The sequence below is a fragment of the Vipera ursinii genome (genome assembly GCF_947247035.1).
Source record: "Vipera ursinii genome assembly, chromosome: 4".
Classification (NCBI taxonomy): Eukaryota; Metazoa; Chordata; class Lepidosauria; order Squamata; family Viperidae; genus Vipera; species Vipera ursinii.
This window is the reverse complement of record NC_139514.1, coordinates 89,718,866-89,733,768: the sequence shown is the minus strand read 5'-3', so window position 1 is coordinate 89,733,768 and position 14,903 is coordinate 89,718,866. Positions and strand designations below refer to the sequence as shown.

At 36.0% G+C, this 14,903-nt stretch overlaps 1 protein-coding gene across 1 annotated transcript in view; it reads left to right on the top strand.

Moving 5' to 3' along the window:
- Nucleotides 1–3,709: 3,709 nt before the first annotated feature.
- The window catches only part of EDAR (ectodysplasin A receptor), a gene marked incomplete at its 3' end in the record, with an annotated part of 27,826 nt that continues 16,632 nt past the window's right edge, over nucleotides 3,710–14,903 (top strand). The window contains exons 1-4 of the mRNA XM_083361779.1: nucleotides 3,710–3,772; nucleotides 8,176–8,298; nucleotides 9,864–10,045; nucleotides 11,677–11,762. Coding sequence (XP_083217905.1) covers nucleotides 3,722–3,772; nucleotides 8,176–8,298; nucleotides 9,864–10,045; nucleotides 11,677–11,762 — 442 coding nt within the window. The 5' untranslated portion in view covers nucleotides 3,710–3,721. The remainder of the gene's footprint in view (nucleotides 3,773–8,175; nucleotides 8,299–9,863; nucleotides 10,046–11,676; nucleotides 11,763–14,903) is intronic.

Below are 14,903 nucleotides of genomic sequence, written 5' to 3'. Positions count from 1 at the left end.
CAACACAAGACTGGAAGTCTCCTAAATCATAAAGTTTCAAAAGACACTGAGTTTACATAATATACTGTTGAAATAAAAATCTTCAGGTCCAGTCCAAGCCGGGAATAAACAAGATGGAGACTGCTTTAGGAAAGAAGGTCCAGTTTATTGAGTTGCCAGAAACTTCAGTGACACAGCATGTGTTTCTGGGGTGGCTGACAAAATGGAGCTGGGAGTAGTGGATTTTTATACCTTATTGGGCTTTTTTGTTTGGAGTTGTTTCTGTTCCTGTGGCATTGTATTTGAGGCTCTTCCTGTTCCTGTGCAATGGACTTTGACCTGGGGTTCATTGTGCCCTTTTGGTATTCTAATGGTGGTGGGTTATGTTAAGGTCATGTTCATTGGAGTCTTTGTTTTTCTAATCCCATCAACTCAAACCTTCTCTGGGGCTATGGCTGAAGGAATTTTGCTTATGAATAGGTGGCCCAGTATTTCTGAATAGGATTATCAAATCTGCATTTCTACAGAGCTGGCCTGCTGAGTTTCTGCCTGGGGGAGAGGGAGAAGTTTCTGCCCTTTAAGATTTTCTCCCATTATTCTTTTGGGAAATATAATATTCTTCCTTTTTAATATCCCCCCCAAATATTTCATTCTTTGGGGGAGGGTGACTTCCTACAATACTAAGCCAGAAAAAAATAATCAAGGATAACACAAAACTACCTTCAGGCAGCTGCTGGGTCTTTCTTGACTTATTTATTCAGATTTTGTGAATATGGCTAGAAAGATGTGGTGCAGGTATTCAAGAAAATGTATATACCTTGACTGTTTAGATCGTATTAGTGGTAAATATGATGAACACAAGAGTCCCTGCTTCTTTTTTATTGATAATATAGGAGGATGGTGGAAGGATTAGAGCTGAGTTGTTACTCTAGCTATATCTTGCTGCTAGAAGCAGGTTTGCTTCAGAACAATCTATCTTTGGTTATAATTAACACTGTGGTACAATCTTCATCAAGTCTTACTTATTTCTAAGATAAATTAATGATATTTAAGGTAATAAAAGTTAATTTGCTTGCTTTCAGTCAGATAACTACAGTACATTTTTTATGAATGAGTCCAATGGTCTGCAGAGATAGAATCTAGAATCAAAATAGAGCTGGCAGGGACCTTGGAGGTCTTCTAGTTGAACCCCTGTTCAAGCAGGAGACCTTATACTATTTCAGACAGGTGGCCGTCTAGTCTTTTCTTAAAAGCCTCCAGTGATGAAGCACCTGTAACTTCTGAAGGCAAGCTATTCCACTGGTTAACTGTTCTCACTGTTAGGAAGTTTCGCTTTAATTCCAGGTTACTTTTCTCCTTGATTAGTTTTCATCCATTGTTTCTTGTCTTGCCTTCTGGTGTTTTGGAAAATAAGCTGACACCCTCTTCTTTTATAAAGATAATGTATATCTAGTGTACTTTATATATTGTAGAATTAATCTTCATTACAATGTTTATGCACCAGCCAACATACCTGGGCTACAGCTAAGGAACAGATAAATATATCCTTGTTGGGAGTGGTCTCTCAGAATATGTCTGGTGGAATAATACATGGTTGTTAGAATATTAGCAAACTTCAACAAGGAGCAAGCTATATAAGACATGCAGGAGACTTTTTTCCTTCCATAGTTATGAAGACATGATTCTACTCTCAAGAGCATAAGAGTACAAGGGAATAAGAAAAGATGTGATTGTGAAATGGTATTGCTAATACCTATATTTAGACTAAGTTTTTCTGCCTGCCTTTTGATAAAGCAATTTTTAGATGCAACATCTAATCAAAGTTGTGAAGTTTTAACTGCATGGGGTTCAAATAAAAATGTAAAATGTATTTCATTCATTTCCGGAGAAAATGAATAAGACTTTTTAAAAGGCTGACGGTTGTTTTGTGTTCTAAAGAAATTATGTATAGATAGATCAGGTTCTTTTCCTTCCTCTCCCCATCTATACAGTAACTTGTCTGAGCTAGTCTACTTTGCTAGAAGGAACATATGCGGGGAGTTTACTACTTAGTAGTTCAGTAGTATCCTTATGACATCAGCAGTATTGATTTTAAAAATAACATCTGTATGTGTAAGAGAGAGTGCCATTATTTAACTGGACACTGTAATGTAAACCAAATCTACTGTACACTACCTTGAGTTTCAGAAAATAACTTAAAAGATATGTGTTCAAAATAGATCCATAGAAAAAGAGTTAATGCTTTCTGAAAAGACCACACTGTTACAGCCACACCTCAAATATCAGAGATATTTAATTTGTTAAAACCCTGCAGCATATACCTTTTATAGCAAAAGCTTGTTCTTTTTTTCCTCATCTGCTGAAGGGCAGGATTTTTACTCCCTTTTCCCCAACAATTTCACTGGAGAAAAAAAAAACAATTAATGAATCCAATCAGTTGCCTGTCATGCTTTTGGTAAAAAGAGCGTTTGTTTTTGTATTTTAAATCTGGGAGTTCTTTTTGTTTAATTTGGCAGTACTTTCAACCTAGAGTCTGCCTGTCTGTCTGTCATGTTATTTATTTAGCAATTCATACTTTGATTGATCAGCCCATGATCTCTCCAGAAAACTCCCCAAGACCCTCTGAAAATCCAAGAGATGCTTGGGACAGGCCCCTCTAACAGATCCTCCCCTCTGGAGAAAAGCATGCCACTTCAGTCAAGCATGGTCTATCCATAACAAGGGGAGAAGTTCAGTCTCCTCCATTTGCCCCAAACCCAAAATCAGATCTCATGTGTGCCCTCAGTAAACTGGATCAGATCCATGTTGCCATTGTTCCCACGAATTCCCGAGCTATTCCAGACCTTTCACCAAGGAAGGCAAGTTGAGCACTATCAGATTGTGGAAATTTACTACCACCCCAGCATTAATGTTATACATCTCTGGCAAGGACAACACAATGTAACAAGAAGACTAATCCACAAAACACAATCCACAAGCAACCCATATGATCCTTCAAACCAGGAAGCATGAGCAACATCATGCTCTCGATGCCTGCAGAGTTTCATGGATGCAAACAGCCAGTGGCACATCCAAAATTTGGGTGGGCAGAACTTTTCTCTTCCACTCAGATTTTAATAATATAAACCAGGTCTGCCATCTCATTCTATGGTGGATTGTATGGATGACCTTTGGGATAAGAGAAAAGAGATGCTACCTAGAAAACAATCAGATAAGGCAGGGAAGAACCTTCAGCAGCTTAATGGTCAGAGAAATAAACTTAGGAAGGACTTACCTTTGTGGATCAAGCAGTTAAAAGTGGTTGCTGGAAGTTTGTACCTTCAGACTTGCAAGATTCTGTTAATGTATCCTTACAATAAAGTAGGATTAGCACATCTAGTTGTGTTTCATGTCTGGTTTACCTGAGAGGGCTAACACATCCACAGTTAAATTGGGACCATGCCTCTTGGGATAAGGAGAGACACTTCCCAATCTATTGTGGTTTTAATTAAAAATGTCATCCTCTGGAAATAATAACTTCTTTTGTCTCTTAAGCTTTTTGTTCAGAACAACTTGGCTTTAACTGATGAATTGCTTTAACCATTCTTTTCATATAAAAGTAAGACATTTTTATAGCAGTTTCTTATTATGCAGTGACAATGATTTCTAAGTAATATGCATAAGAAAGCATTTTAAATATGATCTTTTTTCCTGCAATAACAGTTAATCTTTCTTTTCTTTTCAGATAAATTATCAAGATAATATGGTGTATCTGGGAGAATGCAGATGGACTCATATTTTCCCTTTTCTCATAGTAGGTATTTTGAATGCATAAGCTGTAGATCCATCCATTAGCTGTAGCAAATTGACAGTAAAGAACCATTCATTAGTGCTTTATTAACCAGAACCAAAATTTTCCATGTAGCTACTTCAGAATATTTCATTTTAAAAATACCTGTTTATGTCTTTAAAAAAATCAAACCCATAAATGTCATTAATATTGTTGAATCTCAATAGGTTATGTTGATCTGATTGACAAAGCATATGTAATGTTTATTATTTTCACAAGTTCCAGGGTTTATGTTGGATAGAGATGGAGAGAGAAGAGAGCAGAATTTCCTAGCAGCTCCTATAGTTTTCATTCTTCCAGTCTGTGAAGTAGGAATGGAAGAGATTTGGTTTCTGGGACCATAGTTTGTATTAATGGGTGATAGACTGCTGTGACAAGATGATCTGCCTCTCACAAAGACTACTGAAAAAAACAGGTTTTGGAAGAACTAAGTCCAATATAGGGACTTACTAAGCTGGTCAATTAAAAATGAAGAACATGGATTCATAAAGTTCATGGCCTTCACTGTTCAGATAAATCAGGGGTCTTCAAAGTTGGCCCTTTTATGACTTGTGGACTTCAACTCCCATAATTCCTCACCCAGGCATGCTGGCTGAGGAATTATGGGAGTTGAAGTCCACAAGTCATAAAAGGGCCAAGTTTGAAGACCCCTGAGATAAATCAAGGATCACAGCATGGAAAATAAACAAGGGAGAGGCTGAACTCATTATAGGAAAGCAACCGTAAATTGATAGACAAGATTCTCACAATTACAATAGAGTGCTTAAAAAGCAATGAAAATGAAGGAGAAGTTCTATGTTAACAATACGCATGTTTGCTCAGAAATTCAGATAGATGACCTTGGCTTACTGTAGAAAACATCTGGATTGCATTAAGCTGGGGGGAAAAGCAAAAGTAATAGTGTTATTGGTTTACCTCACTGACTACTCAACCAAGGAGAATATCTTTCAAAGGACCAGAAGGTAATAGTAATGACAGACTTATTGGACATGAATTCTGTCAAGTTTAGGAAGAAACCTACTGGAAATTTGTAATATGATCAGAAGTTTCCATTACTTCACCACGTGGTAAAAGAAAGAAGACCGCAAGCGATAGAGAGCATATAGCAGATAAATATAGCAGATCAATCTTACACACTGCTAGAGAATGTAGTGATATGCAAACCTTTGTCTGTAAGAAAGCATAAACTTTGAATAAACTTGGGGCAATTTTAAGAGCAATTCTGTACTTCTATGATCCTCTGAACCTGGAGTAAGCTTAAAATCTCCAGCTTATAAACTTCAACTAACAGAAGGAAAAAGGTTTTGGGAATTATCATTCAGCTTCTTCACACTTACTTTGGGGATAACTGAAGTTTCTAAAAAAAAGAAACAAATGAAAATATGTTCTCAAAAGAAAATAATCTGTTTAATTTTGAAATGCTGAAATTGCTATATAGTCCAAACTATCTTATGTTCAATGTAATATTTGCTTCAGAAAAATTCTGAAAATAAGTGGAAATGGACTCCTTTGTTCTTGAGAACAATAGCTACAGATAGCTAATTTTAGAAAGCGTTACTAAGAAGGCATAGAATATTCTGTACTTTTATGTTAATAAAAGCATTTTTACTTCATTTTGCTTTTGGTACTAGCTTGGCAAATTTGAAATGCTGGGAGCATAAAATGGGTGATCTCTCAGAATGCAATGAGGCTTTGCCTCTACGCAGAATGACTGTCATACTATCTGACCATACTCTCATGGAGGATGTCCACATTGAAGCTGAAAATACTAATAACTCAATAAGAATAAAGCAAACTTAGATCTCATTAAAAAAACTGAGTGTGAAAAAAACAACAAAGTCCATGGTATTGACCCTAAGCTCTGACCTGAAAGGATAGAGGACTTATAAAAAACCTGTCTCTTGTTGCGAGTGAAGAAGGAGTGCAAAAGTTGGGTTGAAACTAAACATTAAGAAAACCAAGATCATGGCATCCGGCCCTCTCAATTCCTGGCAAATAGATGGGGAAGAAATGGAGGTAGTGACAGATTTTATTTTCCTGGGCTCCAAGATCACTGCAGATGGGGACTGTAGTCAAGAAATTAAAAGATGCTTGCTCCTCGGGAGGAAAGCCATGGCAAATCTAGACAGCACACTAAAAAGCAGAGACATCACCCTGTCAACAAAAGTGCGTATAGTCAAGGTCATGGTCTTCCGAGTTGCAATGTATGGCAGCGAAAGTTGGACCATAAGAAAGGCTGAGCGCAAAAGAATTGAGGCCTTTGAACTATGGTGCTGGAGAAGACTCCTGCGAGTCCCTTGGACTGCAAGGCGATCAAACCGGTCAGTCCTAGAGGAGATCAACCCTGACTGCTCTTTAGAAGGCCAGATCCTGAAGCTAAAACTCAAATACTTTGGCCACCTAATGAGGAGGAAGGACTCACTGGAGAAGAGCCTAATGCTGGGAAAGATTGAGGGCAATAGAAGAAGGGGACGACAGAGAATGAGGTGGCTGGATGGAGTCACTGAAGCAGTAGGCGTGAGCTTAAAGGGACTCCAGAAGATGGTAGAGGACAGGAAAGCCTGGAGGAACATTGTCCATAGGGTCGCGATGGGTCGGACACGACTTCACAACTAACAACAACAACAACAAGGTTGCATGGGGAATTTGGAACTGGACATTGTAAAAAGTGTTATAAAACTGTTACAAATCCTTCGTAAACCACATAAAATAATTCTGCAATTTAAACATTACATCTAAAAGTCATATCCTTTTCACCTCCTTTATTATGTCAAACAGATAATTTAACAAAATGGCATTTGTGAAAGGAGATTCCTATTCTGCAGAAAAGATGTTGGTCATTTTTGCACCTGTGTATTATGGTATTTTCATAGCATTAACCAGCCATTGTTGAAGTGATATGATAATGATGATGATGATGATGGCACAGTGATAAATGAATGACACTTATAAGATACTATAAGCCATTAATGTGGAAATGACCTTAGGCATCTTCTTCAAACAATATTGCCCTTTATAATGCTTTAATAGAATTGGATTCGGAAATGGAATTAGTTAAAGATTGCATGGTAAAGTGGGCTCAAAATATTCAAGAACCGATTCCATTGGATACATGGGAGGTAATTTGGGTTAGAAATGTAAAATTTACCCAGGCCCAAAATTTAAGAGAAAATTTTTACAAAATGTTTTATAGATGGCATCTGGATCCTAAAAAGTTGTCTTGTATGTATCCTAATTTACAGCCCAAATGTTGGAGATGTGGCAGTTTGGATGCTACTTATTTTCATATCTGGTGGACTTGTAGAAATATAAAAGCTTTTTGGATTAAGATTTGGTGGAACATTCAAACGATTTTCAAGAGAAAGATAAAGTTTACTCCACAATTATTTTTATTGGGTGTTATTACAGATTGTGATACTAAAGAAACTAACTTGATGTTGCATTTGATAACAGCTGCAAGGTTATTGGTAGGGCAATATTGGAAGAAGGAGAGCTTGTCTACTATAGAAGAATGGACGCTTAAAGTCTCAAATTTAGCAGAAATGGCTAAGATTTCTGCTTATTTGAAGGATCATTCACAAGAAAGATACATTTCGGTCTGGAGAAGATGGATAGATTATATTCAGAGTAAATATGGGACTAAAAAGTTCCATTTAGCTTATGAGTAAATTTTAGAGTATTATTATTATTAATAGTTTAGTATAGTGGAATTTTTATTAGTTTTAATTATATGATATTATTATTTTTAGTATTAGTATTGTTTAACAACTTGGATATTGTATTGTTTAATAATTAGGATATTAATTTGTTTATGTTTTTATTATTATTATGTTTACTTTTAATCTGTTTATATTTATGTTAAAGGGGAGTTAAAGCGCATTATGGACTTGCTTATTTATATAGTTGGTTATTGTTAGATTATGATTATTATATTTGTAACCCTGTACTCAGCTCTGGGAAGTGGGGGAGGGAGAGGGGGGGTTAGGGTGGGTTGGTTTTGGGGTTTATATTGTAACTTTTATAAAACTTTTCAATAAAAAAAAGATGTGGACAATTTTTAATATTTAACTACTTATCCAAATATTACATTCTTCATATTTCTGCCTGCTTGTCAGATACAGAGTAGACACAAAGTTGTTTGTCTATTGCAAGAAAAAGGAATTCAAGGCAGTCTGGTTCAGCCCATAAAGACTAGAAGATCCATGATGGGAGCTTTGATAGAATATTCAATGTGCAGTAGCCCATAGTATTGGGAGGTGTGGGTTTGTATGTTTTAAGCTCAGTGATTCAGCCATCCATCATTTCTCCTTTTAAGTAATTATGACAACCTGGCAGTAGAAGTGACCAAGCTTTACTTTTTGATACAGGCATCACTTGTGTATTGTGCTAATGCTGAATATTCTAATTGTGGTGAAAATGAGTATTACAATCAGACAACTGGAACGTGCCACGAGTGTCCACAGTGTGAGCCAGGAGAAGAACCTTATATGGTAAGTTTTCCTTGTCATTGTCATGTTCTCAAGATCACTTCTTTTAAAGGTGCCAATCTGAAAAATGCATCACATAAGATAACAATGTTATTAAGAAATGTGTTTAAAATACTATAAAATATATTTTTAAAAGCATTGCTCCTTCTGTCCTCATACAGATATAGTGAATGTGTCTTTCATGCAAAAGCTGAAAAGAGAAATGTTCCATAAGGAGAAAAACAGAAATGCATGCACATGTGCGCGCACGCGCGCGCGCACACACACACACACACACACACACAGAGAGAGAGAGAGAGAGAGAGAGGATGAGGAATCCTGCCTCCTAGCCAAAGCAGTAAACAATATCAGACTAGATATGTTTGGCCTTCTATAAGGCAATTTCTGATGTTCTTATTTGTCCAAATAAAAATAGAAATCTGTAGTGAATTAAATCCATAGGCCAACAAAAGTACACTTTTTTTAGTCTTGTTCGACAGTGGCAATGAACAATGTCATTTTCCCTGTGGTGCAGGGTATCATTATTCTAAATTTCCTCACTGTCAGGAAAATAGCCTTCACAGGACTGCTATGAAGTAAGAAAATAGCCGTTGTGCTCCAAATAGGATTTCAGACAAGGTTGGTGAGTCCAGCAAAGCAGGAACAGTTTCTCTCCAGTGCAATTTCCCATAATTACTTTGCCTTAGAAATTTAATTATCCTTGGCAGCAATTTTTTTTAATGGGCACCATATTTTGACTAAGAGAGAATAAAACTCTGTCTTACATAAACCTAGCGGTACGTAAGAGATTCTTAGAACCCCTCCTTCAGAGAACCAGCAGTAACAGAGGCTTTGCCCTGATATTTCATTCTTTTTCATCCTTTGTACATCACCACCTTTCAGTTCTTGAATGCAAATAAGCAGGACAGATGCACAGTGAAAGGGCTTTGCTAGAGTCTCTTCATTTTCACATTGAAGACTATGTGGTTTCAAATGCACTTTGCCTGAGCCTGGGTAGCTGTGGTTCTGAGTAATTAGTGAACTCCTGAGCCAGTGTTGATAAAAACCCAAAGAGTTAAAAATATTTTTAAAAGCAAAGGACAGTCAACATTATGATTAAAATGAGATTAACTGTGTGTCATATAAGCTTAGTGAAAACAAGCAAATGTTACTGTCGACCAGAAACAAGAAACCAGCGACAAACATCTAGGGGAGGGGTCAGAGAGGTCTTGCAAAGGCTAGATGCCACCCCAAAGAAGGGCTGCCCTCAGGTACTCTTCTTATTAGACTAGTCAATGATAAGAAAGGCATGCCAGGTCTTTCTTCACTGAACTGAAGACATGCCTTCATATTTCCTTCAAAACTGAATTTGGAGAACAGTGCAGTAAAAAGATCTCGGCATCTCTACTCTGTTCCAGATTGGAATTCTTATTTAATCCAATCAGGAAGTCAAAGTGGACACTACCAAATTAATCTTCAGGCAATCTACCAAGGAGGGTGGTGGAGGAAAGGGGGAAGGACCATCAATTCCCTCTGTTTGTAAAAGTCATTGAAAAATTGGATTCTTTGAAATGCTTTTGCTGTCACAGACATGTGGGTATGGCACTAGAGATGAAGACTATGGCTGCATCCCATGCCCATCAGAAAAATTTTCTAAAGGTGGATATCATATTTGCCGGAGACACAAAGATTGTGAAGGGTTCTTTCGGGCGACAGTGATGACACCTGGAGATAAAGAAAATGATGCTGAATGTGGACCTTGTCTCCCTGGGTAAGGATTTAATTACAATCTTACAATCTTCATTCTGTGCATGGTCCATTGTTCTGCATCAGTTAAATGCATGATAGTTATCTGTACATAAATAATAAAGGTGGTCCCAAAGATTTGTGTTAAAAAAAGAAACAAGACTATTAAAGCAAATATCAACTCAAATGCACACCTGCTGTTTTCTTAAAACTAGAAATTACTACTGATTTTTGGATCTGAAACTTTTACTTTCACATAGCAAGCAACGTAAAAAGGTAGTCATGGCTTAAATACTGATGATTTAAAACCTAATTTACAGAGCGAAGTGAAATAAGAAGTGAAATGAGGATGGTCTGTGCTTCCAAAACCAGGCACATTTTTGAAGGTACAAGGGTGGTCTTTGCATGACCCACTCCTGCCAATAAAGCTCTTTTCCACCCAATAGAAATAGACCTGACTAAATCCAGATGACCACTGGATGACATAGGAATTAGTTTTCTGTATAGCCTTGCTGCCATCTCATGGCTATCCAGAGTTTTGCAGCCCTAAGCACTTTCCCAATTCCTAATTGACCTTCTCTAATTCTGGATCCTACCCAAAGCAAATAGTAGGGTAGCAATATTTATATCTTCCTAATTACAAATAAGCGACTTTTTGCTTAGCATTCATCATAATGCTTGATATGTACTGGGCTCATAGTAATAACATGTGGGTTGCTGGAGCAGCTAACGGCTCTCCAGCAACCCAGACTACAAGTCTCCAGCGCTACAATTGGCTATCCTTAGGCGGCAATGGTTGTTACAAACCTATTGGCTGCCGCCTAGGGGCTAGACTATACATTGCAGCTAGTTGCAGCCATTTGCCCAGTACAGATTCTGCACAAAATAAAATATGAGTTTCCCTGTACTCAGCTACCTCGTCTTCATTCCTGCGCCAAAGAACTTGCTATCTATCAATGTTATTTCAGGTTTTGTTTCCTAAAAGTAACAGAGTAACAGTTGAGGCTAGAGAGAAAGCATCATAAAGGAACATGAAACCTGTTCCCTAATCCACATGAATGCATTGATGTCTTGCCTTGATATAATTATCATTAGCAAAATGGGAATGGATATATGGGATAAATCTTAAGTTCCTTCCCAGCTAATTTTTTTATAAAATCCAAACTGAGGATTGGCAAATACATTTGTGCATGCCCAGCTGAACACAGGATATTGCCAAAGCACCTATAAACTCATCGGGTGTTTATTTTAACTATTGTGTTTATCCTAACCAGGTTACACCTTTGATTTTTCTGTACCTAAGGATATTATTGTTGTGTCAGTAAAGGCTAGGTTCTGTCTGGAAGATTACCACTGCAAGAGATTTCTAGTGCAGAAAATTTAATTTTAGAAACATGTGTTGAACTTTCCCGCAAATTTTATGCACAAATGTATGTCGGATTAGACCGATATCAGTCATGCCACGGACCTTTCAAGCTTGATTTCACTAATCTTATGAGGCAGTGGAGAAGGGACCTTTTCTAGTCAAGCAAGGGAAATAGATAACACTGAAGCATTTAAAGTAGGGCGTTTATATAGTAATTAATTACTTCGACCATAGTTACTATCAGTAAACCCAGTTTTATTAGTTTTTTTTTGTCTTGCTCTTTTTTCCAGCTATTATATGTTAGAAAACAGGCCTCGGAATATTTATGGGATGGTTTGTTACTCGTGTTCACTGGCACCTCCAAACACTAAAGAATGTAAGTTGGATTCCATTTTAATTTTACTTTACTTTTAATTTAACCTATATTTTAGACCTTTTTAAGTATCGTGATGTTGTACATAGAATTTGTTGACTTGGTAGCTTTTTGGTTTTTCACACTTCTTTTTCAAAAGAATGCAGTTTTACATTTCCTATTACAAAAATCAAAAGTTCCAATGCAGAAAACATCAGATATAATGCTTAAATGCCCATACATCACATTCACAAATTTAAACCATATTTCTTTTCCCAAAAAAGAACAAACAAACAAACAAACATATGGATATTAAATCCAAAATCATATGTCAAGGTCCCCTCCATCATTTTACAATTCCTGCAAAATTCCTGAACTAAATAGCCATCCTTTCAGGGGTGAGTGCATATATAAATCTCAGTTTAAGAAAAAAGAAATTATACCATTTTTAATCAAACGTTAACCATTGTTTTATTAAAGTAAGATAGTCCAATGGTTCATTTGGAAGTTCTTGCATATAGTAATATTGACTTTAATAATACCCTTTAATAGTCTATGCAATGCTGTTAATTTGGAATGCCCCAAACCTATTTCTATACTGATATTAATTCAGGAGAATTTAATCTACTCTTCCTTCCTGCAGCTGCATGATTCAAGTTCATTGACAATCAATTACAGTCCAAATATCTTTATTCACTAGACTATTGTCCTATGCATTTGCTGTTCTAACATTTTATGTGTACATTGGTTATTTTGACTGTAAATTTGGTCAAATTGGTAAGGGATGTGATCTGGCTTGCCAGGAGTATGGAGGTAAAAATACAGCAATGTGTAATCAAATAAACAGATTAAAGACATCAAACTTGCCATGGAATGTACTAAACTGTTTATTCTATGGATCTCTATTAATTCAACTTTTGATGCAGAAAACCTGAATTCAAATTAGTCCAAACCATTTTTTTACATCATTTATATCGGGGTGTCCAACTTTGGCAACTTTAAGACTTGTACACTTCAACTCCCAGAATTCCAAAGCCAGTATGGGTAGCTGGGGAATTCTGGGGGTTGAAATCCACAAGTCTTAAAGTTGCCAAGATCGGACAGCCCTGATTTATATAAATATTTCTGTAATTTATGCTACAATTATGTACATTATGTAAAACAAGGTAGCAAGTGATTGAAAATTTACAGACAGTATGTGCACTTGGTTATAATGGGACCTGGTTTTATGGCAGAGGTAGGGAACTATGGCCCATTTATGACTTCTGGACTTCAACTCCCACAATTCCTGAGCCAGCATGACTGACTTAGGAATTCTGGGAGTTGAAGTTCACAAAAGCCATAGTTCCCCACTCTTGTTTTATGGTGTCTGTAAATGATTGCAAGCAATATATCAGTTAACTGTCCTCACCAGACAGGGAGGATAAGGATTTAATAACTGAGAAGGAAGGAGTATTAAATACTTCTACACCATGAGTTATTTATAAAAATAATAAAGGTGAAATAAAAGTATAAATAAATATTTTTAAAATGTCTTAAAAGAGAATGGAACAAAAGAAAAAAAAATAGGGAACAGGGGAAGAAATATATCTACTCTGCCAGGGAGAGACTAAGTAAAAAATGTCAGGGAACTAGCTCCAGATTCACTGAATCATCAGTTTAATTCACAGCAATAAATGTCAGCAGAAAGTCACGTTATAGATAGTGAATGCAGGCACTGCTGAAACAGGCCAGCTAAATAAAACTGGTTTATTAACATTGCATGAACACTATTTGGATTTCAAATGAACATCCTTAAAAATTAAAGGTGCACTGTATTTCACAGCTAGTATTGCTTGGAAAATGCTTCTCACTGTTCTTAGGAAAGAGTTATTCAAAATCATTGGTACTTTGTTGGGCAAATTAAAATGGATGTCATTTTCTAAAATATTTTACATAATATAGTGTATAAAATTGTACTTAATGCTACACTTTATTTAAGCCACATGCATTACTTTGCCTCTTAAGCTGAGACACATTTATTTCATTCTATTAAAGAACCGAATTTCCTGTTCAATTTGTCTGGTGTATCTGAGCTAAGATTCATATTCCAGAACTATAGAATAGTAATAATTTTTTCACTGCAGAATAATTTGATCCAAATATGGATATAAATTTGATAAACAAATAAAATATTAATTCTATCCTTAGGCCCCTAGGCTAACTTTTTCTTTCATAAGAGATGGAAGCTCAATTAAAAATAATACATAATTTACCTACTATATACAACAATAAACTTTTTTCTTTTTTGCTTCACTGAGATGCAATTCAACTATTTCCATATTTGCTTATCTAGGATATATGAAAAGCTGCACTTCATCATGACATACATTTCCTCTAAGGTACTACCATATTAGTTGTCAAACATTTATATATATATATATATATATATATATATATATATATATATATATATATATATATATATATATATATATATATATATATATATATATATATATATATATATATATATATATATATGTTTAAGTATTTGTCAAGGCTTTTTGAATGGACCTTGCTAATTAACTCTTTCATTCCTGTTTTGGCCCGGCTCAGGGCTTATCCACAGGACATAGTCAACTATGACAGCTCATTATTTGTGCAAATTATTCAAATTGCTAATAAAGAATTTGGGAGGCTAAGATGATCATTTTGAACTCATTTTGTTCTCATCAGTTAGTCATACCCTTTATCTGAGATTCGAATCTCAGATAAAGGGTATGACTAACTGATGAGAACAAAATGAGTTCGAAATGATCATCTTAGCCTCCCAAATTCTTTATTAGCAATTTGAATAATTTGCATATATATATATATATATATATATATATATATATATATATATATATATATATGTGTGTGTGTGTGTGTGTGTGTGTGTGTGTGTGTGTCTGTGTCTGTGTCTGTGTCTGTGTCTGTGTCTGTGTCTGTGTCTGTGTGTGTCTCTGTGTGTCTGTGTGTCTGTGTGTCTGTGTGTCTGTGTCTGTGTGTGTTAAATGTTTTTTAAGCATTCAGAATACACTTGCTTAGTCCCAGACACGGGACAAATCTTATTTCCTGTTTCAGCCTAGCCCAAGGCCATCTACAGGCAGTAGCCACAGGCTGAAACAGGAAATAAGATTT